The 27,131-nt window shown below is 47.1% G+C and overlaps 1 protein-coding gene across 9 annotated transcripts in view; it reads right to left on the reverse strand.

The window, feature by feature from the left end:
* NIN (ninein) overlaps window positions 1-27,131 on the reverse strand; it is a 126,164-nt gene that overhangs the window by 71,060 nt on the left and 27,973 nt on the right. For all 9 annotated transcript variants that reach the window (XM_074996197.1, XM_074996191.1, XM_074996192.1 and 6 more), the window contains exons 4-5: window positions 20,415-20,496; window positions 3,527-3,696 (exon numbers count right to left, since the gene is read on the reverse strand). In XM_074996197.1, the coding sequence (XP_074852298.1) occupies window positions 3,527-3,696; window positions 20,415-20,496 (252 nt within the window). The remainder of the gene's footprint in view (window positions 1-3,526; window positions 3,697-20,414; window positions 20,497-27,131) is intronic.

The following is a 27,131-nucleotide window of genomic DNA, read 5'->3' on the forward strand; positions in this document are numbered from 1 at the left end:
GCAGAACTGGATCAACATACATGCTACAGGGATGAAAGCATATAAGGTTCTAGTCTAGTCTAAGCTAAGAGGTAGGTCATGTAAGTGGCCCTCCATTTCAGTGTTGAAACCAAAACAGCCTCCCAGGACAGGACAGTTTTGCTAACTGCACTTCCAACCCTAGAATCTCTGGGCATGCCTAGCAAGCCACACCACTGCTTTGACTGGATGCAGAGGGAACACACAGCTAACAGAGCCAACGCTGTGGGTAGTTAGCACACACCTCGCTTCCTGTGCCCATGCGTGTCACTTTAGCACAAGCAAAGCACGAGTTGGCAATCTTTAGGTGAGCAAGTGATTAGATCTATTTTAAAATCAAGATTGATACAATCACGCATGGCTGGAACCAAACGTCCCCAGACTGGCAACAGCAGAGGCAGGGGCTGGGAGGAGAAAGCAGCTTTCAGAACTTCAGGAATATTTATGAAGCATTGATCCTAAAAAGCAGATGTCATTTTGCTCAGGTGGGTGCTGCAGATTAGGGCAGTGCAATGGAAACCACCACGCACAAAACGGAGAAGACAAGGAGATGGAAATGCCAGGAAAATCCCTATTGTATTAGCTAACTAAAGCATATAATGAAGGAACAAAGTTTTCTGCAAGCAAAAAGACTCACTGCTCTCCAAAGATGGCAGTTCTGCAAAATGCCACTGCAAAGGAGCAGAGTAAGGCGGCCAACCTTCCTTAATCACTATTAATGTATTGCAATACAAACACTCTAGCAGACAGCTAACCCAGTTATTCATCTTCCAGATTAGATGGTACAATACAGGGTGAACCTCTCTAGTCCAGCACTCTTTCGTTCAGCAACATCCATAATCTGGCATGATTTTGTTAGCTAGACAACGATTCATCATGGGTGTGGCCAAGTTTCCCCTGGTCCCATAAAGTTTCTTCACAGCCACCAGTCCTGGCTCTCGGCGTCCTGTGCCATTCTTTAGCTGTAATTGGCCTATAAATGTCTTCTAAGCCCAGCAAGCAGTGGACTTGTTGTTGGTAATGCTGCTAGATAATACTGATCTCCTGTGATCTGGCAAATTCTCTTGCTTGGCATCGGTCAGGTCCCAAGTGTGCTGGGCTAGAGAGGTTCAATCTGTAGCAGTTGCCGAGTTTTCTGTGGATGAACGGAACTGATGGCAAAAGACACATCCCTTCTACTCACAATGCACTTCATTAGACATGAAACCAGAGTTATCACAGCAATAGCTTAATTACTGACCCTCACTTCATTCAGAAGCACAAAGAGGCCAGAGGGAGGCATTCTGGTATTTAGCCAGCATGATGTAATGCATAGAAACGTTATTAATATGCTACATCAACCAGATACAATCAAGTATTTTTCTGGGGGTTCGAGTAGAAGACACTGTAAGAGATGGGTCCAATGGTGGCACTGTCAAACAGAATATTAGGGTTATTGAGGCAACAGCTCCCCAGTTTACTTGGGGAGTTAAACTAGGCCAGATGTGTAGTACAGACATGAGACAATGTGAAGCTTCATCTTATTTACAAAGGATGCTTTTTTATTCTGGGACAAACTCTTGCTCCATATTAAGAGCGTGACAATCCAGAGGCACTAATTCTGCAGTCAGATGTGTTTTTTCCTCTTGGCCCCAGTTTGGACAGTTTTTTTTCTTCTAAGCCTCAGCCCCAGGATCTGTATTAGGGTTGGCAGACTTTTTTTTTTTTAAATTATTCTCACAGATAACCGTGTTTAAAGCACTTCCAATTTTTTTAAAATCGATTTAGCTTTTCTCAGCTGCAGAAAAGTGTGATGGCTTCAGAGGATTATTTAATGACAGACAGGGAGATTTAATGAAATTAAAACTTTGAAAAAGTTCAAACACAGACTGTAACCATCACATGTCAAAGTACACAAAGTAGAGCTCTTTAAACCAACAAGTCAGATCTGTGTTTACTGTTCAGTCTCCTGTCCCATTTGTAACATGTCTAATTCAAAAGTTTAAATCAATGGATTTTGATGATAAATTCTCAAGCCCCAGTTTTCTTGCTTTGCCAGTTAGGTTTGACGATCATCTATGGGCTATCTTCTGGTCCTTTTGTGCATGTACTGTGAAATCAACTTTCACTGACTTCTACTAGTTTAAAAAAAAAAAAAATCTAATCCTTCCAAGCCTGAACTATGTTGCACACACAACAGCCTACTTCCCAACGACGCATAATTATGACAAGGACTCTGGAGATGCTACATTCAGATCAAATTAGCTCTGCTCTACTGCCCACTCTGATAAACTGCGGCACACAACCTGCACTTGCACCACATTCTCCCCCATCTGTGTGAAGAGAGAGAAGTTTGGATTCCACTGTGCTGAGGGAAGCAATAGATTCAAATAAAAGCTTTGATCCCAGCTACTCTGGTTTTCCCACAGACTTTACTCAACTGAAGCCCAAATGAGAACACTTGAGGAGCCATTTCCCTTCATGAAAAGTAGAAAAAAGGACTTGCTTGTGACGTGCTTTGTATTTAGCTCTAATTTACCCTCAAATATCTTCTAAGGGCCCGCCAAGCAGTGGAAGTGCTGATAATGCTGCTAGATAATATTGACCTCCTGTGGTTGGGCAAATTCTCTCAAGTCAGGTCCCAAAGGTGCTGGACGAGAGAGGTTCAATCTGTATTATATTTCTGAACGGGCCTTCCATTTCAGCTGCTTGCACAACATATAGGTTTGCAATCTTATTCCATGATGTTGGGGTTAACAGAACAATGCTTGAACAAGGCCAGTAAGTCTCACCCTATTACTAAGCGGAGGTGCCAAAACACTCTTTTGATAGGGAAATGCAACGGCTGTGTGTGTGTCCACGAGAACTGGGTGCAGCCGCTCGCACCAGCCAGGCACTTAGCATACCTCCTGTGCTCAAGGAGCATGGCTGGTTTTCTGCAATCCTAGGCCTATCCCAGCATCTTGTGATAGCATAAGGCCTCTTGGGTCTAGAGCCCCAGCCTGCAGAGCTACCAAGCAGCTGACACCTCCAAGGCTGCCTCCCAGTGGCAACTGTACCCCGCTCGTGCTCTGCTTTCTTTAATCTGTTGTGGATGCCAATCACAGGAAGTTCCGCCTCAGGGGTTTGACAGACAGCAGCCTCCTGACTCTCGATTGGCTGCCTGCCCTATATAAACACCCTCGCTGGTGGAGGAGGAAAGGGGAGGAGAGAGAGAACTACCCCACATGTGCCGGAAGTGGCGTGGCACTTCCACAGGAAGAGGTGGCTGCGGCAGAACAAAGGCGGGAAATGAGCAGAGCAGGTGTGGGTGGGGGAGGGGTGGGGCATGGGCAGGGTAGAGCCTGGCCACTGGCCCCTCCCCTCCCCAGAATCCCCACCCAAGTTGCCTCTGGTCACTCATAGGCCAGGACCGTGTCCATGTCCACATCCGAACCCTCCATTTTTGTCCCTCCCACCTCCCAGCAGTGCCACGTAGCTGCCGGGGACAGTCGCTTCTGGAGAGCAGATGTAAAGGTGGGCGTGTTACCTCGTTGCAGTCACTGGAAGCGATGGGTGAAGTCCGTGCTTCTTCCTTCAGGGGCTCGAGCACAGTCACCTCGGCGAACTCTTCCACGGATTCCTGGAACTCCGGCAGAGTGCGCCTGCCATAGCGTTTCCCGCCTTTGATGTATTTGGGTTGGGCTTCTGGCGAGGAGTCTACAGAATTGAAATCAAACAAAATGAAAAATACACACATCTCCTAGAACTGGTAGGGACCTTGGGAGGTCATCTAGTCCAGCCCCCTGCCCTCTTGGCAGGATCAAGCACCATCCCTGACATCTATTTGCCTCAGTCCAATTCAAAGAACAGCCCCCCGCGACCCCCAGTAATATTACCCATCATGCTGGGTCTGGGACATCTCTAGGTGGTGCCCAGTCACAAGAATATATGCACACACTCCCACCCCCTCCAAGGCATCTCTCAGTTCTGCAGGCTTAGCTCTGCAGGCAAATTTTCCTCAACAGCTTAGAGAATGGTTTTGAGAACGCTGTTTTTATAAGGGCTTCTCTCACTTGGAGAGCAGAGGCAACGACCACCAAGCCCCCAAGTTCCCCAGGGGTGCAGATACTACACAGTGATTTAGCAGACACTGAACGGCCACTGCAAAAAGAAAAGAGCCCCAGCAGTGCCAGCGTGCACCAGCCCTGCAGTAGGTACTGAAGCCTGCAGCAAGTACCAAAGCCTGCAGCTTTTGCTCCAAATGACACGTCCATTGGTCCATTTACCAATCAGGACTGGGCAACCTAGAGCCTGTCAGACCTTTTCATCGGCCCTTGAGCTCCTCTGAGGAGAAGGGGCAGGGTCTTGTCCTGCTCCACCAGCCCCCCCCCCGCCAACTCATGGCTCAGGAGTCAATTCAGGGCGCTGTTTCTGGGACTGAAACCCTGCCCCTCCCCCACGCTGCAGCACACCTGATCCCCTCCCAGGCTCCTGTAGCTCTATCCTTGAAACCACCCGTGGGCCATCTCTGTCCCAGCTAAGGTGCCTCCACCCATGGCAGTGCCTGGTATGGCTGCCTTGGTGTCACAGCTAGCACAGTCCCTAGGAGTCCCTGGTACTCCCCCCCCACCCTCCGAGCCCACGCCACACCCCAGAGGGCCCCAGATTTCCACCTCAGTAACTTCCCTAATAGACTTTGGTCCACCATACAGTTTCCATACCGAGATGTGGCCCTCAGCCCACTCCTGACAGCTCCCAGACCGAAAACCAGGCTGCAAGGCTACACCTATTGAATCTGAGGATGGGCAGGCAGAAGCTGGTCCTTGCCTAAGGAGCAGAGCCACCAGACCCAGCAGTTAAATGATTACAGGGAGCAAACAGGGCAGGAGTGAGGGAGACATGCCCAAAATCGAGGATCCAGAGGAGCACACTAAAGTACGTGTTGATTGAACCTCTCCAATCTGAAACACTCATCCAGCAAACTCTAATCTGACATGATTTTAGTTAGCTGGATGACCACTTAGGGGTGTGGCCAAGTTTCCCATGGTCCCATAAAAGTTTATTTACAGCCACCAGTCCTGGCTCTCAGTGTTCTGTGCTGGTTTTCAGCTGTAATTTATCCCTAAATGTCTTCTGAGAGCCCAGTGAGCAGTGGAAGTGTTGCAAACGCTGCTGGACGATACGATCGCCCAGGGTCCAGCACCAGTCACGTACTGAGGGTGTCAGTTTTGAAAGGTTCAAACTGTAGAATATCCTGGGGAATGCCCACTGCTCCTCCAAGGCAGGGAGCCGGTGGGGTTGGCCCAGGAGAACTCTGCCTGGAAACGCCATTTCAACATGCAGGGAAAAGCGCAACCACAGCTGGAAGTAGAGGATCTGGAGAACTAGGAAAAGGTCTGCAACCTGGAGCACTCGCTCTAGAAGTGATCCAGAGTTTCCCTCTTGCCACAGAGAGCCCAGGCGTCGGGAGAGGTGGTGAACCATTCCAGGTATGTGCCCAAGCTCAGGGCTGCCAACTAAGATTCCAGCCAAGCCTCAAGAATGGCACCTGTAGATCAAGCTAGAAGGAGATCTAGAAGATTCAGTACTTGATAGCATCAAGTTGGGTTTTGTGCCACCCCCTCTGAGCAGTTCCCATTCCTCCACCACATCAGACATCACCAGCTGGTTGCCAGTAGCATTAACCTTAATACACTGCTATGCAGAACTGGCTGTGCTCTGAAAAGCCATACAACAAAACAGCACCTTGATCTCCACGTTTGTCGTCTTCTGCCAAATTTACAAGTCCAGCAGACTTCATCATCAGCCTTGCCAATTTGCCTTGGGATGAGAAAGTCCTCATGGCCTGTTTCCTCCTTGCGTATCACCCTAATGAAGACTACTGCATGCCTAATTTCATGCTCTGCTACACAGGCCCCACTCCATGGTTTTCAGAGACCCACCTTTCGCTTCGAAAAGACGGGGTACTTTTAATCTAAAACTCTGAAAGCAACCAACATCAAGTGGGAAAGGGGGAGGGAACGGGCACTTGAGGAATAGGTCTAATTGCGGGGGGGGGAGGGGTAGGCGTGCCTCAGCTCTTCTAGGCTATGTCCACACGGCAGTGTTACTCCTGAACAAGCTATTCCAGAAAATGTACCATGGCTTATTTTGAAAGCGGCTCTATTCCCTGTCTATGCAGCCCCGATTTCAAAAGAGGCGCTATTCCTCGTACAAAGAGGTTTACCATTTCAAAATAAGGCGTGTACTGTTCCAAAATTATTTTAAAGTAACTCTGAGAGCATCTACACAACACAGCTGCTATTTCAAAATAACTTTGCTGCGCAGACCTATCCCTACTGGCCAAAACTGCAAGCTTTCCTAATGGGAACCTTCTACGCTTGGTACTGAATTTCCCAGCACCGTTTGCTTAAAATGACCAAAATTACAAAGAAGGAAGTTGTGCTATTTTCAGCATACGGTCACTTGATGGCTGGAATTTGGTCAAATAAACTGGGGGTGGGAGGGATCAAATTAAGAGAATGCTTTGTTTTGCTCTGCTTGTTAACCTCTGGATTTAAAAATCCCAACAGGCTTTTTGGCCATTTGTAATGCTCCAAGGCAGCAGTGAAAGCAGCAGCTTTTTAAACTTTTATTTGAAGAGTTCTCTGGTACAAAACAAATACGGGACTGCAATAGCAATGAAGAGCAGACAAGCCATTCGATTGCTGAAAATATACACAGGGCTCTAAGAAAGTTGTAGGAGGTTTAAAAACCCCCCACCCACACGTGTCATCTTGCATATTATTTCTTTAGATATGGATGCCATCTTCAAGCTTGTTAGAGGGAAAATATTCTGCAGCTTAGCTATGCAATGAATTATAAAATACACAGGACTGGGAAGGCTTTGATTTTTCCAGACTTGCACGCCATCCATATATATTGCAGCTCTGGGGAACAAAAATCCGGGCGTACGTTTGAACAAGATTTGCTGCAGCTGGGAGCAAGCACATGAAAGCTGTGTGATGAAGGGTGCAGATAGACTGATTAAGAGCACTGAGAACAAAAGCAAACCCTATCGCGGCTATTAAAGCTGGATGAACAGTGAGCAATCTCTACCCCACAGCCTTCTGTGAAATGCTAACATTTCTGGCTGCTTACTAGGCCGTGTATTTTCTCCTATCTTCCTCCAGAACCCCCACCCAAAACACTCCTGCCTTGGTGCCATCTTATTTCTCAAAGGCAGAAACACACCTTTGGGGAGGCCTGTAGCTAGAGAGGTTTCAGGGAGAAAGAACGTCGTTATTGTTAGCTCTACTCCCTGACTCCTGAAATCCCAGAAGAATCCCGTTTCATAAGGCTGGAAACCTCTCGCAGCACTGTGCGCTTCACAGCTGTTGCGCCAAAAATGATTTTAAAAATAGCTTCTGTACAGAGTTGCAGGTGCGTTTTAGGCTGGCCTGGCCTCTTGCAAGCCGTTTGGTGAGCCTAACAAGAAACCGAACACTGGATATGACGCAGAATTAGTTATAAGAGCTGGCTTTGGTTTTATAAATGCTCCTGCACAGCCCCAGCTGGCAATCAAAGGGCTTTTGCGGACCCAGGAGAAACCACTCTGAAAATGGAACTTGGCACGTCAGCTGCTTGTGAAAAGGAAGGTACAATGGATCTTGGAATGGAAGGCTCTGAGTGTCTAATGCTGAAGCACAGTCCGCCACCGAGTCTGAATTGAATGGATGTTCCCATCTCCAGACTGCCAGTAAGAGGATGTTAAGGGCAGGGACAGACCAAGGTTCGTTTCCATGCAGATTACTTGTGCCAAAGCAGGAAGGAATAATTGAGACACAATGACATTAGAGAGGTCTGGGCACCTTCAGCGCAGGGATGGGGCAGCACGCTGCTTAGAACAAAGCCCTATTGTTGTGGGGGGATTCGATAAAGCCCCCTTCCTTTGCTGCATTTAATGACGCTGATGTGGAATTCTGAGCCAACCAAAAGCCTGGAAAAATACTGACCCGTAACTATCCATTTCTCATTTAAAGGGTTCCCGGCATTCCAATAGTCTGGGGCATCTCATTTGCATAAGCACTGGCGCGCCGTTATTTCTACGCCATACAGGACTCCTTCAGAACCCTGCGTTCGGGCTGGCTACTACTCTCTAAACATCACCTCCATACACTGAGAAGCATGTCCCCTACACTTCTCCCCCTGTCCCCAATATAGTATTCAATACTGTTCCCTTAGCCCGGGGTGGCCAGCCTTTCTTCATCAGAGGGGGATCACATGGCAATTTTTAACAAGTTCTAGGGGCCGAGCACAAAATAGCCCCAAACCACCCCTCTCGTTCCCAGGCTTAACCCCTCTCAGCCCCAAACCCAGGATTAACCTACCTGAGCCACAAGCTCCATTCACTACCACTTCTGTACCCCACATGCAGCACCGGCAGCTCCCTGCCCAGCTGCCACTGAAATAATGGAACACGATTTAATTGGTTCAACAGCCAGATCCCTCCCACTGCCCTGTCGGCCATTTAACCAATTAAATAGAGTTCCATTATTTCAGAGGTGGCAGGGCAAGGAGCCAGAGGAGGAGTCGGCAGCAGCAGCGTTTGGAGCTGCAAATGACTCCTAAGAGAGCCACATGCAGCTCCAGAGCCACAGGTTGCCGACCCTGCGCCCCACAGCTGGCTTTCAAAGTAGCACCACTGCCGGCTCCATGGGATGGATTCTGGCTCCACGGTCCACGTGTTGGCCACCCCTGCCTTAGGCAGCGTTCCCTCTATTTTTAACCCATCCATGGGCAGCATAGATTGTCGTGTGCACCAAGGCAGGTGTGGATGTGTACCAATAGAAACCGACTGGGGGAACTTGGTTCATCAGCTGGGAGGCACTTGACTCTCTCCTGGGTAGCTGCCCACATGCTCAGCTTACAGGGAGCCCTGTCCTTCAGGTCCATCTCCTCTGCCACGGGGCAGCCTGCAAAAGCAGCAGGTCTCAGCCTGGGGCTACAGGCTCAGCCTTATGCTACAGCACTAAGAACAGCAGAGCAGACTGGAAGGCCATGCCCTTCCCAGCCCGAGCTGCAACATTAACATAGCTTTTGCGAGCCTCACAGTGGTACCCGTGGTGGTGACGTGGGCACAGTCGCCCTCAAAGTGGGAGGAGGAGCAGCTCGCGAAGGGAAATGGAAGGGCTGAAGGGCTAAAGATCACATTTAAAATGGGTAGGATCAGAACCTGAAGCAGCCGTATTGTTGTGGCTACAAAGGCAGGTAATCCATCTTCGTACAAAGGTGAGAGAACGGTTCAATACTGAAAAAAGCAAAAATCCCATATGAAGGTGCTTTGTGGTTAGGAAGGTCCCTGGATACAGTCATTTAGCCAAGAAGAGAGCTATCCTTCAAACAGGAAGCATCCCCGGCTCCCTGAAAGCTCTCCAGGAACACGGTGAAAACTGTGCTTTTACATTCCCTGCCCCCCACATTATTTCTCAGAGGAGGGCATAAAATGTCATTTTACAGATGACGCACAGACAGTGATTTCGTCATTTCAAAACTATAAGCATCCCAATTACAGCAGCTGGAGCGGGCCCTATTTTTAGTAGAGCGATACTTATGCAAGTCAAGTTCATATGGAGGAAAATTTGCATACATATTTGCTGGCAAAGCGCCGAAGAAAGCGCACACTTCCACAGCACAGCAGGTCTCACTGCTGTTGCTTAATTGAGTTGACGTATGTAGATCATAACTTCAGTTGGAACTGAGGGGGACTGCTACAGCAAGGGCAAAGTTCTCGTGGCACACAAAAAACTACATAGAAACCTTAAATCAATGACATATACAGGTTGCACCCCTCTTTTCTGGCTTGCTCAGGACTGACAGGTCTCAAACAAGAGCATTTGCCAGACTGGGTAAGGTGGACACCAGGACTCTGGCTTTTGGACCTGCAACAGCTGCAGGGGCTCTGGCTCCCAGCCCTGCTGGGACTCCACCTATCCGCCACTCACTCATCTTGCAACATCTGCGGTCCTGCTGGATGACGGATGTTTCCTGGAGAGTGAATACCAGATTTGAGAGGTGCAGCCTGTGTTAACGAAGCTACGCATGAGGCTGTACTTGATGAGAAAGTTAAGGAATGCTAGGTGGTATTCAGGTACAAAGTGGTAAAAAGTTTGCCCATGGGATGTGTAGGTGCTTTTGGAAAGACCGGTTGTATTAAAACCACTTCCTGACCTTCGGTATTCCAGGGTGTGAAGAGCGACAAAGGTCAAGTCATAGCCAGATGGCCTGTGGAAAGCAGTCGCCGTGACAAGCAGCAGCTGAATGGAGACCAAACGAAGGCTGGAGGGGAATGCACCGATGTTCAATGAGATTTGGACACCTAACCCATTTTGGAAAACCTTGCCCAGGGTCTAACCTTCCACTAACAGCTTGCAATTAATGATCGGATAAGGCTTGACAGACAGCCTGGTCTTTGTGGGTCTACACAGCAATGCTATTTTGGCTGCTATTCTGAAATAACTGTGCAAGTGGCTACACAGCAGAAATAACCTCAAAATAGCAGATGGCTTCTTTCGAGTTCTGTAAGCCTCGTTCTAGGAGGAAGAGCCCCTATACTGAAAGAGATTTCGCAACAGCGGCTGTATACACAGGGGATGGGGCTACTTCGAAATAGGAGCCTCCAGCCCACTTAGGGTGCCCTGCCGGCCAATCAGTGTGGACACCCTGTTTTGCAATAGCTGAGCACTATTACGATGCTATGAAGACATAGCCCAGGGCATCACATGCCCAGTTAAGTCCGAAAGGGCCCGTTATGAGCCTCTAGTCGGACCTGCAGCATAACACAGGGAGGTCTCACAGTCTGCAACCTTTAGCACTGAGCCCAGTGGCTTCGCACTGAAACAATATACTGTGAAGAGAGATCCACCGTTGCCGTAAGAACTACAAGGGATGGAGAAGCCCCGTCTGCTGTTTTGGTGAGTAAATGCCTCCATGGTTCAAACATCAATCTTTTAATTTTTCTGCCTCCTGGAACCAAAGGGAGCTCTTCAAAACTACGCTCCCCTCTCAGATCCTCAGCGTAAGGAGGAGACAGGAGATTGCATCAGTCCTTGTGGCAAGTTTCCCTTGTTATTAAGGAAAGCCTTTGATTCCTAGCCCAAGCATCAAAAGCCAGCTGCCACACAAAAGGGGTTTAAAACGAGGGATGCCACTGCCCTGAAAGCCAGTCATTTCAAGAGGAAATTAATTTCTTTGCCGCTCGAGATTCTTTAAAGAGCCCAAATACCCCTAGTATTGCGAACAAAGTCAGCAAGCCTACCACCGTGCAAATCACATTAGAGAGATAGAATCGAGTAAATCCTAATCCCCAGCGATACTGCACATCTTCTCCATTCCTCTTTAGGCCCTATTTTACACTTCAGTCTTAGCAATGTGCAGCTACAAAACCGCAAACCTACTGGAGCCGTTGTCTGCCAGAGCAGAGGCTGCTGGAGTTTTAAAGATGCAAGACCCTTTTCCCTAAGAGGTGCAAGGTCCTTCCTATAAATGAATCTGCGGGGGCATACTCATGCTCAGATAGCTCCCAGTGTGACTCAGTTTGCAGAACTGAGGTGCAAGCAAAGCCAGGTAACAAGAACAGACCATCTATGTCCAGTAGAGAGGCCCATGACGACTAGGAACGTTGACAAATGCTTGCAAGTTCTTCCCAGTGCAACTTTTGGCATGATTAGTTCAGTTCTTTCCAATATTTGCATGTTGTAAACAAACACAGCAGCCAACACCACAGGAGTACTCGAGTCAGCTGTTCTTTAGTTTGTTTAGGGAGTTCTTTCAATCCTTAACTCCATCCTGATAATCCACTCCTAACCAGGCTTCTAAAACACAAAACGCTCCTTCTTATTTGCTGCTACAGATAAAAGCCTGATTAATTTTACGCACACGTGACTGATTTAAAGATTTTTTTTTAAGTCTGCTTTATTATCCTTGAACCAGCTTTCCCTCAAGTCTATAGGGAGAAACAGGTGCATTCTGCTTAGTTGAACGCCGTAAGTGACTCAGTGTTAAATCAGCCACCACTGAAGTTACCCATCTGTGCTCAAATGAGCCATTGTAGGATGGGAGCCCAAATCTGCACACCAAGGGCAAAAGCAGTTTTAAGAGTCTCAGGCTACGGTTACGCTATAGTTGCTATTTTAGGATACAGATGTGTCCCAAAATACCAACTCTGTGGCCAAACATGGTGCTGGAAATCATGCTGCAATTTCCAAAGCAGTATTCCGGTTCTGGCACTCCTCACTGTACGAGGGGTAGCAGAAACTTCGAAATAGCCACTTATTTCAGTGCTGTGTGGATAGCATCAGGCTCGAAATAAGGTAAATTGGAATAAATTATGCAATTTGTGCTGCACAAGTTGTGTAAGTTCTTTAGAGTTCTAGCCACAGTGTAGCCGTAGCCTAAATGCCTATGAGGCACAGCTCTGATTTTTTTTGCCAGAGGTTTTCTTTTCTCTCTCACACACACTCTTCCAGCGCTCTTGAAGTGGCTGAAATCTGCTTGCTCCATGGCGGAACGAGGGCGAGACAGACTAAGGAGCCTTGAACTTGCCACTTTCAAGTCTCTTTTCTGTATCTTCAACATCCAACAACCTCTTGATACTGTTTTGGGAGGAGTTCACACAGCACTTCCTTGAGCCAGAGAGTGGGAGAAGCAGCCACGTGCAACTTACCAGCAGAGAATTCTGGAGGGCAGCGGGTGCACTTAGTCAAAAGCCAGCGGGGTCTTTCCTTTCCACATCAGCCGCTCCCCGCGGATGGGGGAAGCAGACCGCACCAGCCACAAAAGAACCTGCCATTTCTAACAAAGCAAGGGGAGCTGCTTACTTGGACCTCTGGCTGCCTGCAGCCTTTTTGTCTGCTCAAAAGTGGAGCAGAGTTGGCCTCTTCCCTGAGGAGGTGCTTCTAGCCCATTCACAACCCAACATGCTTCCCAGGCATGCCAAACACCTGAGGAGAAAGCCCCCAGCTGACTGACTCTTCAGCGGACTGTACCCTGTCGTGAAGTAGGAGAGCAGCAACCTCAGCCACAGCCCCAGCCAGCCCCTTTCGCAGGAAGCGGCTGTTCTTGTTGCTCTCTCCTCCGATGCTGGAGGCTGCCACATCGCCTGGGAACGCCTCACTACCTGGGGAGAGCTCTGATCCAGTGCGGTAGCTTCTCTGAAGTCAGCAGGAGCCGAGGTCGCCCTGTGCCCCTCAGGCAGAACCCAGCAACAGGAGAAGGGATGAATCTGAACGAAAGCCACCGAGATGACATGAAGGCACATCAGAGGGACGCCCTTGGAGTTTCGTTACATGAGTCCTGCCAGATCAAAGGGAACTCGCTGGTGCTGCAGGAGCCAATTAGGAAGCAGCGCTCTCATCCTGGGCTCTGCACAGGCAGGGCAACTCTTCCAGGCAGAAGCCCCCTGCTGCCACCTGCCCCTTCCCAGCAAAACACACGCAGCCCTGTGGCACAACTAATTCCATTATTCCAGCAGGCACACCGGCCTGCTTAATATCAACTCTCCTGGAGCAAACCAACCCCCTCCATGACTGCAAATTGGCACACTCACCCACGGGCTTCAACCCAAGCGACCAGACCAGGCGCTCCCTCAGGAACCCTGGGTTCAGCTCTGCTTTTCTCAGGGAAAGAAACCTGCACAAAATCCTGTCCCCAGTGCTGGGAGCACTCCCTGAACACCTTCCCCTCTCCACTTGATATCTAACAGAAGCAGAAATCAATAGCCAGGAAGACAACACAAGTCAGAGCAACAGACTGGATTCTTACAGCCTCCCAACTTCTACTATTGCTTCAGAAGCATGCAGGCGTCTCTAGGAAAATACCAAGACTGGCTTCTGTTCTGCCTGCCAAATTGAAAGCTCACGAGCAGCACACAAGCGTTCCCACCGCCACAGGCCTGATGCCTCCTCTGCACACAACAGCTGTTGCGACAAGCTATGCTTTATGTATCCACTAGCATGAGCCATTCCCTCCAGAGCCGAGACCAGCTCAGAGCTGGAGCATGAAGTTCCCTGATGCCCATTTCTAAACCAATTGCTGCAGCTTGCAACACACCCTTACATACAGCAGCATTAGCTTACAAGGCACACGGACAGATACCTTAACAAAAGAACAAGCACATGCATGGAAGAATTACGGCTTGAAAAAGCTACGATTTTTTTTCCCCCAAAGTCTCATTATTTCTAGGCGCCTGGTTTGAGTGTCTTGAAAGCCAGAGGTTAGAATTGCTAAAATGACACTTTTTGCTGAAAAATGCAACACTAACACCACACACAATATTAGGGACAGGAGTTTTGCTCTAAATTTTTCGAATAAGTGAACACTTTCACATTTTGCCCACTTCTCGAAACGCATCCGTTATGCATTCCATCCAGGAATGTGTCTCCCCAGCTGACACGTGACATTCAAAAGCCAGATGACAAAGATCCCCCTATATTCTGCCAATTTTGATGGTCAACACAGGCCCGGGGAGTTCAAAGGTGTTAATGTACAAGAGGTAAGTGTGGTTTAGGGTTTGTAGTACAGAAACCTCAAACTGCTTAGCATTACAACAGACACTCGAAAATTCATGCACAAGCATGGAAGTTTATTGATCAGGTTACAAAGGGGACAGGGGGTGGAGACATTTAGGAATTGGAAGTGAGTGTTTATACAGAACAATCACAACCAGAATGTCTTTGTCAGAGGGAGGTCAGTCTCATTTTGTCAAGCCCATTTTCTTGCTGTGGAAGACAACCACACAGCAAAACTAACCATGACTTATGAGGCACTTTCCCTGCCTCCAAGAAGGCAGGCACAAAGGGGTGAAGAGACATGATAGTAAAAGTGTGCACGCAGAGGGGAGGACAAACAGATGTAGGTTTGGTTGATGTTCTCAGCACGGAAGGCAGCTAGGCATTCGTAGATGGATGCTATGGAAGTGGTAGGTTGACCACGACATCTGTTGCTTTTGGACTCTGGCTCTTTTCCAGTCTGTGGTTTGACCTGGCTGGTGACTTGCCTCTGCTGGTCTCTCTCAGGCTTGGCAGAACGGGAGGGATCTTCATCTTCTCATGCTCTTTCAAGGTGAGATAGTGGGTTGCGGGGGGGGGGAGGGGGGGGAGGAGAGAGAGAATCAGGTGGAAAACCCAAGAGAAGTTGAACAGGAGGAACATAACGGAGAATGGAAAGAAACACATGGAAGGTCAGTAAACTGCAGGCTCATCGGTGTATCTGGCTGTGTTCTTGCTGGTGCAGCAGCCATGGCCCAGGATTCCTATTAGCACACACAGGTCTGGTTGCCTTGGTGGTCCTCAAGTCTCACAGCAAACAGAGTTCCTGGAGCAAAAGTGAAGGCCAGCTGGTCCTTTTCACCCTGCTCCCACCCCCCCACCCAGGAATGCCTCAGTAAGTTCCCTGCCCACTCTCCACCCCCGCATACCCATTTTAAAAGGGCACAAAGCATGGCGATATGCAGAACAGCTCATCCTCCAATGAACCTGCTCACCAGTCAGGCCTGATTTCCAACGCTCCGATTATAGTCCGATTTCAGTCCCACGCTTCTCGTTCAACAGACACGGTCCTACCAGTCCTCAAGTTGCATGAGTAGGCCTCTTTGTTTGGCCTTGCTGAGTGGTTTGTCTCCTGCACGTGCTTCTCCGCACCAGCATGCGTTAGAGACAATGAACATTTAATAAGCTGTCCTTTGCTTCCCGATAGTTGAGTTCATAAGAAGATAAGCCTTGGTAGGACTCAGATAACCTCTTCCACTGAACCACCACGCTAAGGCACCCATGGCACAGGTGCTTCATTCTAGCTGCTGTTTTTGTTGGGATAACCCAAAATTCAGCCCTTCCTGTAACATTTTTTCAAAACAATGAAGTGTCTGAGCATCTTAGCTGGATGGTGCAGCACAGAACACAGAGCACCAAATTAGCCTTGGTTCATCTGTACTCCTCTGCATGACAGCTCCATGCCAATGAGCTGGAAGGGAATGGAATAAATAACCTCACCCCTTTATAGGACACCAGCTATCCACCTCCTCCCACTGCAGTTGACCAAGGGGCCTGCTTGACTGGTACAATGAAATTACATGACCTCTCCAGCCTGTGGATGCCGTTTCAAGATCGGCCACCTTTAAACAATTTCCATGAGCCCAGAGAATGAGATGAAAAGGCATAAGCTTCTAGGCCGACGTTTCAAGAGAAAAGTTACAATTTTTGCTCCTTGGAATCGTAATATCAAGCATGGGCTTCCCAACAGTCACTGTACAAAGACATCTGCCAAAAACAGCATTCCACTCACATGTCTTTGAAGGTTTTCGTTTTTTGGATTATGGGGTATTTTAAATGGTACAGGTTGAACCTCTAGTCTGGCACACTCTCATCCAGCAATATCCGTAATCAAGCATGATTTTAGTCAGCCAGATGGCCACCTATCATGGGTGTGGCCAAGTTTCCCACAGTCCCACAGAGTTTGTTCACAGCCACCAGTCCTGGCTCTCAGTGTTCTGTGTCGTTATTTAGCTCTAATTTACCCCGTGTCTTCTAAGAGCCCAGTATGCAATGGAAATGTTGCTAGGCTATATTGACCTCCTGTGGTCCAGCAAATTCTCTTGTTCAGCACCAGTGAGCTCCTGAGAGCAGCGGATTAGAGAGGTTCAACCCACTTTTTTTTTTTTTAAATAAATAAAACGGCACAATTCTCTGCATATGCAAAAAGTTACACTTTACTACTGCTTCCTCTAGATAAGTGAGGTTGATCAGAAATTTAAGATCTAGGAGAAGAGTCCAGCATTTTTATTGGAATTCAAGCGCTCTCTTCTTTCTTAGATTTCCTGCTGTCCCCTGCTCAGAAGCAGGGAAGGGAAAGGATTACATGATTTATATACAGATCTGACAACAACAAGGGAAGATGCCAACTACAGATTCTGAAGGCCCAGTTTTCAGTTGTTCAACACCAGCATGCCAGCCGAAGTCAACGGGAAATACTGCAGGTGCTCAGCACCTCTGGAAAAAAAAATTACTGTTTCAGTCTTCCTCTAACAGACAGCTAGCAGGGCTCCCCAGATTATGTTGAGTATTCCTCAGATCACACACCTAGTCCTAGAAAAGTCTGGATGTTGACAACAATGAGTTCCTCTGAGCCCTGCGACTTTCTTGGGAGGACCAAGAGTGCATAAACCTAGCACTGATGCATAATCCACTTCCCGCTTTGCCCAGAGCTTCAAATGACAGCATGAAACAAAGAGAGCAGAAACAGGAGAGGAATGCCTAACAGGCCCCCAGGCAATGAGAGATCTGAAGCATCATTATATCTCTGCATTGTCAGCCGCAGTGAACTTCCCTAAGCTTGTCCAAACCACTGACCTGGAGCATGAGTGAGAAAAACAGAGACTTTTCTAGAGGGGAATTCTCCCAAGTCGCCCTGAGAAACGGGAAGCACAGAGCTCTGTGCGGTTTTTAAACAGCCAGAACACATTCTTTGCATTTCCTGCTGTTGTCAGACTTGTATCTTAGACAGCTGCTGCAGTTAACATGATGTGTCTTCCAGTAACCTGCTCAGTGTTTCTTTTACTCTGTGCAGGATTTCAGGGCACCCTGGACTGTCACAGTTCTGTTTCCACTGCAATGGGTATGGAACTCAGACTTTAAAAATGCAGTCCAGTCCAGTCCAGCGCCTGCTTAAATGCCCTGGTAGCACTTTGTCCCACTCAGCCTCTAAATCAATAAATTGGTCAGCCAAGGGCCTGAGTTGTCAAACTGAGTACCTAGAGATGCAGCAGCAGCCTGTATAGCTCATGTTCGCTTTGGTTTCCGACTATTCTCTTCAGAGATTGTCACTGGGCCCCAGCACACTTCCCAAAGAGCTGCTGCTGTGTTTTGGTCTTTAGAAGCACTATCCGAGCTTGTCGTCTTGTTGTTGGGCATTACCCCTTCAAAAAAAATCTCTGCAAACAAGCTTAACCTCCAAACGGGCAGATGTTTATTGTACTAGGCAACTAATATCACCTTACACAGGGACAAGAGCCTCCTCTCGGTCTGCTGGTTCTGGTCCAGAGAGTCCAAACTTCCCAGCTAACCCGGTAGGATCCTGGACCTTTTCTTCTTCTTCTACTGCCAGTTACGATTTCCCACCTTAATCTCCCTTCTAGCAACCAACAGCTTTCCAGTGAAGGAGGACCGAGTTTCCACCCAGCCTGTTCATTGCTCTTTAGCCATCTGCTAGGAACTGATGATAAAAGTCCATTCCAGGAGCGAAGCTGCCACCTCCACCACAAGTCTAGGAAGTAAGTTGGCCAGGCACTATCTATCGGGCCCCTGTATTCTGTGCCATAGTTAACATGGAGCAATTGGATCTGAGGGAAAGAAGAAATTGCCCCAAGAGTGGGGCTTGCAAGTCCAATTGAACAAGTCATAGTGCTGCTGCAGTGGTAGGAAACTAAACAGAGCCCCACTTTTCCACAAGCCACTCCAACTACTACATTAACTTCGGGGAGATTCCTCGCTCCTGTCAGAACTTGTCTGGCAATCACCACGGCCCTGGCAAGCTGATGGCTTTACTCAGGCACAACATCTCCATAGCGATGAGAAGCCTTCCTTCCAACTCAGAGGACACAAACACACAGCAAGTCATGTTTGTCACTTAAAAGGGGCTATTTAAGGCTGAGACCTTAAGAAATAAGATGCATATTGTAACCTGTTACACAGAACAGGTTCTCTTCAGCAAGCATTAAGCCATGCACCATTGGGATTTCTTTCTTGTGCTCGTTAGATTAATTACTCCAACATTACAATTGGCAACACTCTGTGGAGCAGAGATCAGTTTCTCTGCAACAATGATGCACACAGCTACAAACCATCCTCTGGTGCTGCCATCTGGGTTTGCATGCTTCACTGTTCCTGCTGCAATCAAACCATGCAAGACTCTCAAGCCATCCATGCCAGGGCCTGGGCATAACCATCAGGATATAATTTCTCACATCAAGTGCAGAAGGCAGGAGTAGAACCAGACTACGAAAGCCACAGTTTTTGTCGTTGATTTAAAAATTCCCCTCAGCTTTTTTGAGCATGGCTAGTCATTTCCTTTCAGGCTCCTGAGATGAACTAGACCATCCAGAAGAATTTACAAAACTCCTGGTGACAGGCTGAAAGTCACCAGAGGGCAGCCAGGACAGAGTCATTACCTGCTGACCTCCCATGAAACTGAGCCTGCTTCAAGGTCTCCATCAACAAACGTTAGAGACTTAAGCATCTCTATTTGCCAGGTCAAATTAGCTAGGCTGTTATAGTCTGTCAATCTCGAACTATCAATGTCAATATTATAGTAGCCTCTACAAGCTGAAACTAAGACCAGAGCCTCACTGGGCTAGGGAATGAGACTCAGACCCTGCCCTGAAGAGCCTGTACTCTAAAAAGACACAGAAATGAGATGGGGGCGGGGGGAAAGGGAAGTATCATCCCAATTCCACAACCAAGAAACTGAACCAGACACATTACTTGACTTTGATCCACATTCCCAAATCATGTGACCATCCTTTCACCCTGATTTATAAATGGCTAACAAGCAATCCTTCAGCACCTTAGAGGCTAATACATTTATTCGGTTATGAGCCCTCTTGTTACCCATGGAGGCTCATGACCTAAAGTTTGTGAGTTTCTAAGGTGACACAGGACTGCTTGTTATTTGTGAAGCTGACAATACGGCCACCCCGTTCCTCCATTTAATCAGCCTCACTTTACCTCCTACTTGGCCTCACAAAAAGGAAATGGCAGCAAAACACAGCTGTGCAGATCCTATTTCACCCAGGGTGCTACTTCTCACACTGTCACTCAACAGCAATGTAAATATTTCTCTAAAAGTTTGGCATTTGGAGGGGCCACCTTGCGTTATGGATTCCACTATGAATTCATCAGTGTGCACGCTTGTTTGCGAGAGACTCCCAACAGAATGGGACATTTACAACACGAGCTGTTGCAAAGGGGGTTGAGGCATCCTCAGAAGACAAACACCTCTTCAGGATGGCGTAGGATGATGTGGTCTTGCCTTAGCACTATGTGTGGGGTGAGATGACCTCCGAGTCCCTTTCAGCCAGACGTTTCTTGCTGCGTTCTGAGAGACAGGGATTCTAGAACTCCTCGTCCCTGTCCAGGCAGGCAGGCCACGGGGAGACGGGGGATATAAACACTCAAAGTGCGCATAAAACTAAACAGGTTTTCTACCACTGACAAGAATTCTCCCCTCTCCCACTTGTCAGCAGCAGGCCATTTTTAAAAGAGAACTTCTGCCAAAGTAGCACAAGAAAAGCCTCTGTTTCAGGCAGTGCCAACATCGGTATCCAGGCCTCTGTATAAATGCTGCTGGGTCCTCTTCCCTCCAGCACAGAAAAGGTTTCTTCAAAAACACATTAAGAAAAACATTACCTGGCTCTTGGAAGTCCTCCTCATTCGATAAGGTTCGGGATAAGATAAGGATCAGTGCTTCTTTAAACTGGTCAAAATGGACCTTGAAAGAGAAAGACGACAAATAGATAATTCAACCTGCACAGAGCCTTTATGCCAGGCAAGGGTAAAAGTCTGAAGCAATATGGCATTGCTCACCCAAAAGGAGTCTGTTTAAGCAGATGGCACTCCATACGCTCCCATACATACAGACACTTCTTTGAACTCACAGATTTATTTAAAACCAAAGCCTACTGCAAAAGTCACACATCAGCTTGAACTTTGTTTACTGGACAGTGGGGTTTAAAAAAAAAAAAAAGATGATGCAGAGGACATCCTTAGGGATGCCTGGAAAACAGCACACGAGATTACTAGTCTTTAAAGTGCTACTTGACTGCTTTTTGTTTTGAGAATACCCCTGTGTGTGACAGGAAAACCATTTTTATGCATCAGGTGAACTCTTCCGTAGAGCAGCGATCGTCACGGTGCTTCTGTCCCAACCACTCTCAGATGAGTAACCGCCTTCCCCCTCACCCGCTGAGCCTCTTTCACAACATAAGGCATAGTGCGGTGTCCGAGCACCAACACCGCCTGATGGATCGGCCCCACCTAGGAGTCTTTAGGTGTCTACTTCAGCACCTTGCTCAACACATTCACTTCTCAGAGACTGATTCGGCAGCTTTGTTTCTCTGGGGTTTTGAAGTACAGTGTCTTAAGGAAATATTCAGGACCTCAGGGTCTGTCTACTCCATCCCAGACAGAGGAAAAAAACAGCCTGAGTGTCTTAGTGTGAACGCACAGACGGGAAGCTAAATAGATCAGGCAAAATTATTTAAGTAAATACTAACATGACTGAAAAAAAATGCACATCTCAGACAAAATGCTGGAGGGACAGAATGGAATCCAATTGGTTCATTTCAAAACAACATTTCATTTAAAACTGACCCAAAACAAAATTTTAACATGTCAAATGAGTCCTACTATATGGAGCACAAACTTGGAGAACAACAAAGAGGACTGTCACAAAAGAAAAAAAAAAGTTTATCAATAATGGCCTCCGTAAAATCCTCTGGTTCCACTGGCCATATGTCATCAACAACCAAGACCTGGGGCAACTGACTCACCAATTTCCTGCCAAAGAAGAAATCAGGAAGAGAAGATGGGGATGGATTTGAAAACCAACCACCACCGCCATCACAAGGCAACCCTTAAGTTGGAACCCACAAGGAAAAAGAGGGAACCCAAGAAACACCTGGAGCAGAGCCCTGAAGGCAGACACTAAAAAGACGGGATGCACCTGGTTAGAACTGGAAAAGATCGCCCAGGACAGGGGATGCTTGCGAATGGTTGTCAATGGGCTATGCTCCAAGATGTAGGCATGGAAGAGGCTTACTACTACCACCACCGAAATTCTTTCAGATGTCCATTATTTGTGACAAGGGAAAAAAAGGCAGTTTAAAATATGATTTTTTTTCCTGGATTTTTGGAGTCAGCCATTCAATGAAAATTGCACACTAGTGTCCTCATTTCTAAAGCTAACTATTAGCTGAACATCTTCCATCGAGCTCTGAGCGCGAAGACTTACGGCCTCTCCTTCTGGAAGGGGTAGCTCATTGGTCTATGCTCAGCTCCTGTGAACATTCATGGACCTGCTCCTGCCAGCAGAGTGAAACAGTTCCAGTGGAACACAGAAGTCCTGATGGGAAAAATGGCAGGTTCTCAGGTAGCTAGGTACAATCCCATGGTGGGGGGGTGCCAATGTCTGGGCTGGGAACTTTAATTGGATGCTGTATTCATCGAGGAGCTAGATGATGAAGCAGAACACCAAGTTGATGAGATCACAGAGTTTAGTGCTGGTAATCAAAACTGCTGCTGGAACAGTACGAGCTTTTTGCAGAGTAGATTTTTTTTTTCAGATCAGGTTCAGAAGTTAAATCGGAAAAGAGCAAAGTTAAAAATAAATTACTTAGAAAACTTAGATGTCTTCAAGTCACCAGGGCCTAATGAAATGCATCCTAGAGTACTCAAGGATCTGACTGGGGTGTTATCAGAGTGAACAGCTATTATGTTTGAAAAGTCATGGAATTGGGGAGCAATTCCAGAAGACTGGAAAAGGGCATACATAGTGCCCATCTACAAAAAAGGAAAATAAGGATAACCCAGGAAATTACAGACAAGTCAACTTGATTTCTGCGCCAGGAAAGATAATGGAGAAAAGTAAGGAATCCATCTGCAAGTATCTGGAAGATAACAAGGCAATAAGTAACAGTCAGCTTGGATTTGTCAAGAACAAATCGAGTCAAGCTAACCCAATAGCTTTCTTTGATAGGATAACAAGCTTTGAGGATAAGGGGGAAGTAGAAGAGATGATATACATAGTAGTAGTAGTAGGCATCCTTCAGTCTGCATAGACTATGGATCACGCCCTTTAAAGTTTCAATTGAGGACTTCATTTACAGCATCTATTGTGACTATAAAGACCCACACGAGAGTGACAGTCCTTGCTGCATCTCTTGCAGATGTAGTGGGTGTCTGGCAAGTCCTTATTGTGCTTTCTGTGTGCTCGCTTCTCCTCTGCTAGCTGTCTGATCTTCAACTCACCCTTCTGAAGGCCCTTGTGTAACCCCTGCCTCCATCTGCTGCGGTTGTCTGCTAGATCTTCCCAGTTGTCCAGCTCGATGTCTACCTCTCTCAGGTCTCTCTTGCAGACATCTTTGTAACGCAACTGGGGGCGTCCGGGAGGTCTTTTGCCAGAGGCTAGCTCACCATACAGGATGTCTTTTGGAATCTTTCCACATAGACTTTAGTAAAGCATTTGATACAGTCCCACATGACCTTATCAATAAGCTAAAGAAACAATGTAAATGAGACTACAATAAGGTGGGAGCATAATTGGTTGGAATAACCATTTTCAGAGAGTTGTTATCAATTTTTCAGTCATGATGGGAGGGCATAAGAAGTGGTGTTCTGTACACATCAGTTTAGGGACTGGTTCTATTGCACAAGTTCACCAATGATTTAGATCATGGCATAGGGAGCACACCACCAAGCTGCGAGGGGTTGCAAGTGCTTTGGAGGATAGGGTTATAATTCAAAAAAGTCTGCACAAACTGGAGAAATGGTCTGAGGCAAACAGGACAAAGCTCAACATGGAAAAATGAGAAGAACTCCCCTGGGGTGGGGGGGAAGATTTTCACACAAAGTAGGAAGTGACTGTCTAGGAAGGAGTACTGCAGATAAGAATCTAGGGGACACAGTGGACCACAAGCTAAACAGGAGTTAGTGTGACAGAAAAAGAGCAAACATGATTCTGGGATGCATTAACAGGAGCATAGTAGGCAAGACCCAAATGGCAATTTTTTCACTCTACTCTGCACTGATTAAACCTCAAATGGGGTACTATGTCCAGTTCTGGGCAGCACATTTCAAGAAACACGTGGAGAAAGTGGAGAGGGTCCAGAGAAGAGCAACAAAAGTGATTAAAAGGTCTAGAAAGCATATCCCATGAGGAGCAACTGAAAGAATCAAGTTTGTTTAGTTTGGAAAAGAGGACATATCAGCTTTCAAGTACCTAAAAGGTTATCACAAGGAGGAGGGACAAAAATTGTTCTCTTTAGCCTCTGAAGGCAGGATGAGAAGCAATGGGGCTTAACTGCAGCACGGAAGGTTTAGGCTGGACGTTAGGAAAAATTTCCTAGTTGTCAGGGTGGTTAAGCACTGGAATAAATTGCCTAGTGAGACTGTAGAATCTCCATCACTGAAGACGTTTAAGAGCAGACTAGATAAACATCTGTCAGGGATGATGTAGATGGTGCTTGGTCTTGCTATGAGTGCAGGGGGCTGGACTCAATGACCTCTTGAAGTTCCTTCCAGTTTTAGCATTCTCTGATGGACCAACCCTGAAGTTCTATCACTGCTCCTGCGTCACCATGATTCACAGGCAACTCACCACCTTTGCCACAGTGGTTAGCTGGTGCCAAAGAGGCTCAATTTTTACACCAATTGCTGAGAACTCTAGAGAGCCACTCATTTACCCAGTGAAGAAGAGAATTTCAACACTGAAGTATTTGCATAACTGTGATTTAACAGTAGGTAGCGAGAAGAGACCTCTCCAACCCCCTGGACAGTGCAGGCTAAGGGCCGTTTGAACACTGGATAGACTAGTTACAAGTTTCTTGCTAAATACTTCTGTGAAATGTGATGGACATTTATTAACTGGAGATTTCTGCTTCCACTGCCCAGAGTGAAATATTTAGTGTTCTGGTAGCCAATAGTGACAAGTAATAGAAAAATATTTTAAATAGCCATAATTAAGATCAAAGCACCCACTGAAACAAAGAGGGGGATTTCTCGCCTTTTGGTGCTATTGTCTTGATCCTATACCCTGACAGACGAAAACAGCAGCATGTCTATCTATATTCTCGAGGTCATCTACAGGACTAGAGCGCTCAGGTTTTAAACAGGGTAGAACAAGGAGTGGGAGGACAAATACCCACGAGACATTTGAACTCATGAATTTCTGCCATCCCGGCCTTTCTGAGGCACCAGTTCTTTACTGTCACTAACTAATGCAGAAAGCACACAGCCTCATCTGTACAATCGGTTGTCGTAATGCCAACAATTCTTGACGTGCAGGCTGCATAGCTGCCTCCAGTTTGCACAGCGAGCCAGGAAAAGAGAAATGACAGGACAACAGGTGACGCCACTGAACGTGGCTCAGTTGCCAGCCACAGCTAACCTGAGGGATCTTCCTTTCAGCCAGAACACATGCATAGAATTCTCAGTGTTGTACACAATTTGTTTCTTTACCTCCTGTGCTAGTGGCTCTATGCCCAAGGCCTTGTCTACATTAACAGGGACTTGTGGGGGACCAGAAATACACTGCTGGTGCAAAGCTACCAGTGGCAGAGCAACCAAGCTCTCACACCCAGGCCCACTCTGAGAATGACGACTGGCAGCAACCTAGAGAGTGAACCACAGCTAAGTTTTGCCCATCTCTACAGTGTCTACATGCCCACATAACCAGACAAGCCCTCTCTGAGGGGGAAAAAAGGGCGCGTATTTTTTTTAACCTCGTGTTAAACTAAGCATGTGACCCATCCTGAGGTGAATAGTGAAGACAAGGCATGTTTGTTTTACCATACGGCAAACTGAGGTTAATGCCATGCCCCTGCTAGAATATGAGAATTGGACAGGACTTCAAGAGGGCCTCAAATCCAGTTCCCTGCTCCCACTGCAGGACCAAGCCCCATCTAGATCATCCCTGTTAGATATTTTCTAACCTGTTCTGAAATATCTCCAGTGATGGAGATTCTACAGCCATCCTACACAATTTACTCCAGCACTTAACCACCCTGACAGTTAAGAAATTTTTCTTAATGTCTAATCTACATCCTCCTTGCAGCAGTTTAAGCCCATGGCTTCTTGTCCTATTTTTCAGTGGCCAAGGAGAATAATTTTTCCCCCTCCTCCTTCCAACACACTTTTAGGTACTTGAAAGCTGTTATACCTCCTCTCAGCCTTCTCTTTTCCAAGCTAAACAAACCCAACTCTTTTAATCCTCTCTCATAAGTCATATTTTCTAGAACTTTAATCATTTTAGTTCCTTGTCTCTGGACCCTCTCAACTCCTCCACATCCTTCCTGAAACGTGGGGCCCAGAACTGGACACAGTGCTCCAAGCGAAGCCTGATTAGTGCAGAGTAGAACGGAAGAATGACTTCTTGTTTCTTGCTCACAACATTCCTCTCCATCTCTGAGGTAAGAAATACTCAGCCTTATCTGCACTATGAGAGGTGCCCTGAGGTAAAAAAGGCGACCTTGGTTACCTGAGGGCATCCCAGGGCAGGTCACACCCCATCTAGACAGCTACACAAGAGAGTAGCAACATACAGCTTGTGGTACACACACATCGCTACTAAGGAAAAGGAATAGTTCTTCTGCTCACCTGTTAGCATAAAGGAATTTGGGACTCAACGGTTCAAGCTATGCAGATCGCCACTAGATTTTTAAACACGCGGACAGGTAGTAATTAAACAGTTAGAATCGTATTCAGTAAGGAAACTTGTTAGCGCCTACTTCCGCTGAATATTAATTGCTACCATTCATGCAACATATATTTCACAATCCTGCTACACTTCAAAGGGCAGTTTACAGGGGTGGAAGAATTTGCCTGATTAAAAAAAACTTGACATTTAACTAAGTGAGCATGAATAAAAGATGAAGGGGTTAGATTAACAGTGTCCCATCCCCCCCCCCCACGCACCATCTTTTCTGGGGTAAAGGGGGGGCGGGGTTCAGAGGCAGCATTAAAAATCTGGCCTTTAAACAGCAGGGTACCATAAGCCAGGGCTGAATATATTAGAAGATAACCCATTTTCCACCCCAGTTCAGAGAACAGACAGCTTTAAACCAACATTCTGGCATAGATGGCACCCTGAATGGGATCAAAGGAGTCATGTGCACTTGTCTCACCTCCCTCACCACATTCCCTGTAATTTTCTCTCAAGTCCCCAAGCAGTGTAAAGCACCGTGCAAGGAAGAAGGCAAGTCCTACCCAGAGCTACCAACTCGCTTTGCCTGAAGTACCAGCGCTTAAGAACCTTTGCGCCCCTAAAGATTTAGGCAGCTGATTACCAAAGTTATTGATCAGTGCACCAAAGGGCTAATTAAAGCCAACCGTGCAAATTCTGGGGATATG

The sequence above is a fragment of the Carettochelys insculpta genome, chromosome 6 (assembly GCF_033958435.1).
Source record: "Carettochelys insculpta isolate YL-2023 chromosome 6, ASM3395843v1, whole genome shotgun sequence".
NCBI lineage: Eukaryota > Metazoa > Chordata > Testudines > Carettochelyidae > Carettochelys > Carettochelys insculpta.